General features: G+C 34.5%; 2 protein-coding genes across 2 annotated transcripts in view; both read right to left on the bottom strand.

Annotated features, from left to right (window-relative positions):
* The window catches only part of LOC111454595 (kinesin-like protein KIN-7N), an 18,613-nt gene that overhangs the window by 7,675 nt on the left and 7,699 nt on the right, over positions 1–3,239 (bottom strand). The gene's annotated exons all lie outside the window — the stretch shown is intronic.
* On the bottom strand, positions 2,431–2,909 carry LOC111454596 (basic leucine zipper 4-like). Its single transcript, XM_023096097.1, has one exon. It carries the CDS (start codon positions 2,852–2,854, stop codon positions 2,432–2,434), a length of 423 nt encoding a protein of 140 aa, XP_022951865.1. The 5' UTR covers positions 2,855–2,909; the 3' UTR covers position 2,431.

Genomic DNA, 3,239 nt, shown 5'->3' with positions numbered 1-3,239 from the left:
ATATATATATATATATATATATATATATATATATATATATATATATATATATATATATATATTTGATATACTATTTTTTTACTACTTAGATAGTTTTTATAACAATTAAAATTAATTTTATCTAAATAGATTCGATTTGTTCTTTACTTTTGACATTTGATAGCGATTTTTTTTTACTCGGGTAACTTTTCTTTGTTATCGACTAGAATATTGTACTTTGGACTAATATGGTGTCCTACAGGAACTATACAATGTTACGTGATGATGTCATTCATTGTTATCTCGAGATTAAAGAAAAAAATAATGTGAAATATCAATAAAGTTTTGATATTAGCTACCGTGAATGGTTTCAGCTCTGTGAAAGATTCTTATAAGGAAAATTTTTGTTTGAGTGAAGGATTACACGAGCTCCTTTGCTCGAGTCATCACCCAAAGAGATGAAGCTCTTTCACGTCACTCGTTTAATTAATTCTTTTTTTTTTTAAGAGGAAAACTAATTTCATTATATCTACATGTCACTTGAGCGTCCCCTGTTCTCATAATGGTCTTCTTTGACAAAGGAAACTCTACATGTGCTCGATAGTGATAAGCTCAGTGATGTGATTTTGGTTTAGGTTCACAATTCTACATTTTTGGTGCATGTAAATAGTTTAAAGAAATATCAGGATTTAAAGCAGTATTACTGGTGGCATACCATAAAGAGATAGATAATATAGTATGTTAGCAAGTGAAAGTGTCGAGGCAACGAGAAGAGATGTTGCATCCTTTGAACGTGCCATAGTGAGAACGGCTAGAGGTTTGCTTTTGATCTGGGTCATATCAATTGACTCACCAAGTCAAACTCGATTGAGAATTGAACACAGTTATACATGGAAAAGATATTTCGGTTGCACAAGTGCTTGCCTCAATTTTCTTCGACAATGAGAAGTTTATAGAACGCTTGAAGCACTTGTTTAGATTTTCGCACGAATTTTTACCCACAAGTAGATGTTCAGATAGAACAATTGAATCAAACTTTAGAAGACATTGAGCCTATATAGGAAGAGGTGTAGGTCTTCGGTAAGTGAACGTCTGTTGCTATCACCTCAAGTCAGTCCAAGTCATGAATGACGGGATTCAAAAAATTACAAGTAGGATGAAAGCAACATAAAGTAGACAGAAAAACTAGGGTGACACGAGGAGTAAGGATTTGGAGCTCGTAGTGGACCATCATCTATTTCTAAAAGAAGCTTCGACGAAGAGAGTTCAAAGGTTTAGACAATAAGAAAAGTCGAATCCACGTCTCATTGAGTTATTTGAGATTTTAAAGTGTAATAACGTGTTACTTATTAATCGGCTCTGCCACCCTCTCGACTCGTGAAAATTTTAGATAAAAATTTCAACCATTAAAATCCTAATTTTTAAAATAATCAAAATTAAATCTGTAAAAATAGAATTTTGTGGACAACTGCATGGGTTTCAGTGATTCACCCGACAGTCAGTCACGTGCATCCCACGCCCAAAAGATACCCTTCTTACAAATTCCCTTTTATTATTTATTTATTTATTATTATTATTGTTTATAATTATTGGCTTTATGATAATATTTAAAAATTTGAAGGCTCCTCATTGGTCAAGATTCTTTTCTCAACCAAATTTTTTTTTTTTTTTTAATATAAAATAAGTCAATTAGATAAATTAAAATATATCGACAAACATTAACCATATCGAATGAACGGTCGCAGTACGATTGTATTACAACTCGAATTCATCGCTAACAGATGTTGTCTCATTGAACTTTTCTTTATAGATTTTCCTTCAAGATTTTTAAAACATGTTTTTTAAGGAAAGGTTTTCACATCCTTCATTCCCATTTTTGACCGACGTGTGATCTCACAATCTACCATTTTCGATCCCACCTATGTTTCTTGGACTTTCAATTCCACTTATGTTTCTTATTAACATTGTACTAGAATTTTTTAATTTTTAACTCGATATCAGAGTCACGACCTAAACTTAACCATGTCAGTAGAATTCTCAAATGTCGAACAAACGACTCCAAAAGAAAAAGGAGTCGAGTCTCGATTAAGGGGAGACGTACTTTGTTCAAGGGGAGGTGTTGGATGAAAGTCCTACATCGGTTAATTTAGGAAATAATCATGCGTTTATAATAAAACAATACTCTCTCCATTGGTAAGAGACCTTCTGAAAAGCTTAAAATCATGAGAGCTTATACTCAAGTAATAGACACTTGTTACTGTCTCCAGTATAGTTGTTATTTCTTTCTTCGGCACGAACAATACAAATTTTTATTAATATAAATTATTTGATTAAGTTAATTATAGACCTCATAGCTAAAGAGAAAGAAAAGGGAAAAAAAAAAGCATTAACATTTTTTTTTTTTTAAGAGCTAAGCAGATTTTTTTATTTCCCTATTTTTCCTATTTAACTTTTAGGTGAGCGTGATGGACGGCGATGACATGGCGGTCAAGATCCGGCAAAGATCCGAAAGCCTGGACCGAAGGCCCACGGACTCCATCCACAACCAATCATTTTGTCTCAAAACGACATGACGGCGGTTGAGAACCCGGGCGAGTCGGTCCTTCAAGTCGCGGTTCTGGGTCATCAACCGGTTCACTTCATTGTTGAGATCTTCCAAATGTCTTTTCTTCCTCCACCGCGAGCGGCGGGCAGACTCCCGGTTGGATAACATCCGGCGCAGCTTCCTCGGGTCTGTGGTGGTGGGATTGGAAGCCTGGGAGTCGGAGGTGGCGTGGTTGAGTAGAAAGAGGGATAAAAGCTCTTGGATTTCAGTGGCAGTGAAGGCATGGTTGTCAGGAACCTCACTCTGAAACCCAGCATGTTGTTCCCCCATGGTTAGAACAAAACTAAGCTCAGAGAGAGAGAGAGAGAGAGAGGGAGAGAGAGCAAAGGGGATGAAGGAAGAGGGAGTGTTGGGTATTTATGGGAGGAATGGGAGAGACACGTGGGGCCCAATAAAGCATGAAACTTTGGAGGAGTGACCTAAACATATCCAACCAATTAAAAAAATAAAAATAAATAATATATATATATATATAATTTCTATTAAAATAGCACGTGATTGGTTTCATCACAAAAATGTTAAAAGTATTTTTGTCATTGCTTTCGAGCTTTATTTTTATTTTTGGAGAAAAGTAAGAAAAAATTTAAACAATAAAGGATAAACAATAAAATCTTAGAGAAAAACAACTAGTTTTTTTTTTTTTTTTTTTTATCAT

This window comes from Cucurbita moschata, unplaced genomic scaffold (genome assembly GCF_002738365.1).
Source record: "Cucurbita moschata cultivar Rifu unplaced genomic scaffold, Cmos_1.0 Cmo_Scf00016, whole genome shotgun sequence".
Classification (NCBI taxonomy): domain Eukaryota; kingdom Viridiplantae; phylum Streptophyta; class Magnoliopsida; order Cucurbitales; family Cucurbitaceae; genus Cucurbita; species Cucurbita moschata.
The sequence above is the reverse complement of the archived record's forward strand: the minus strand, read 5'-3'. Positions and strand labels throughout refer to the sequence as shown.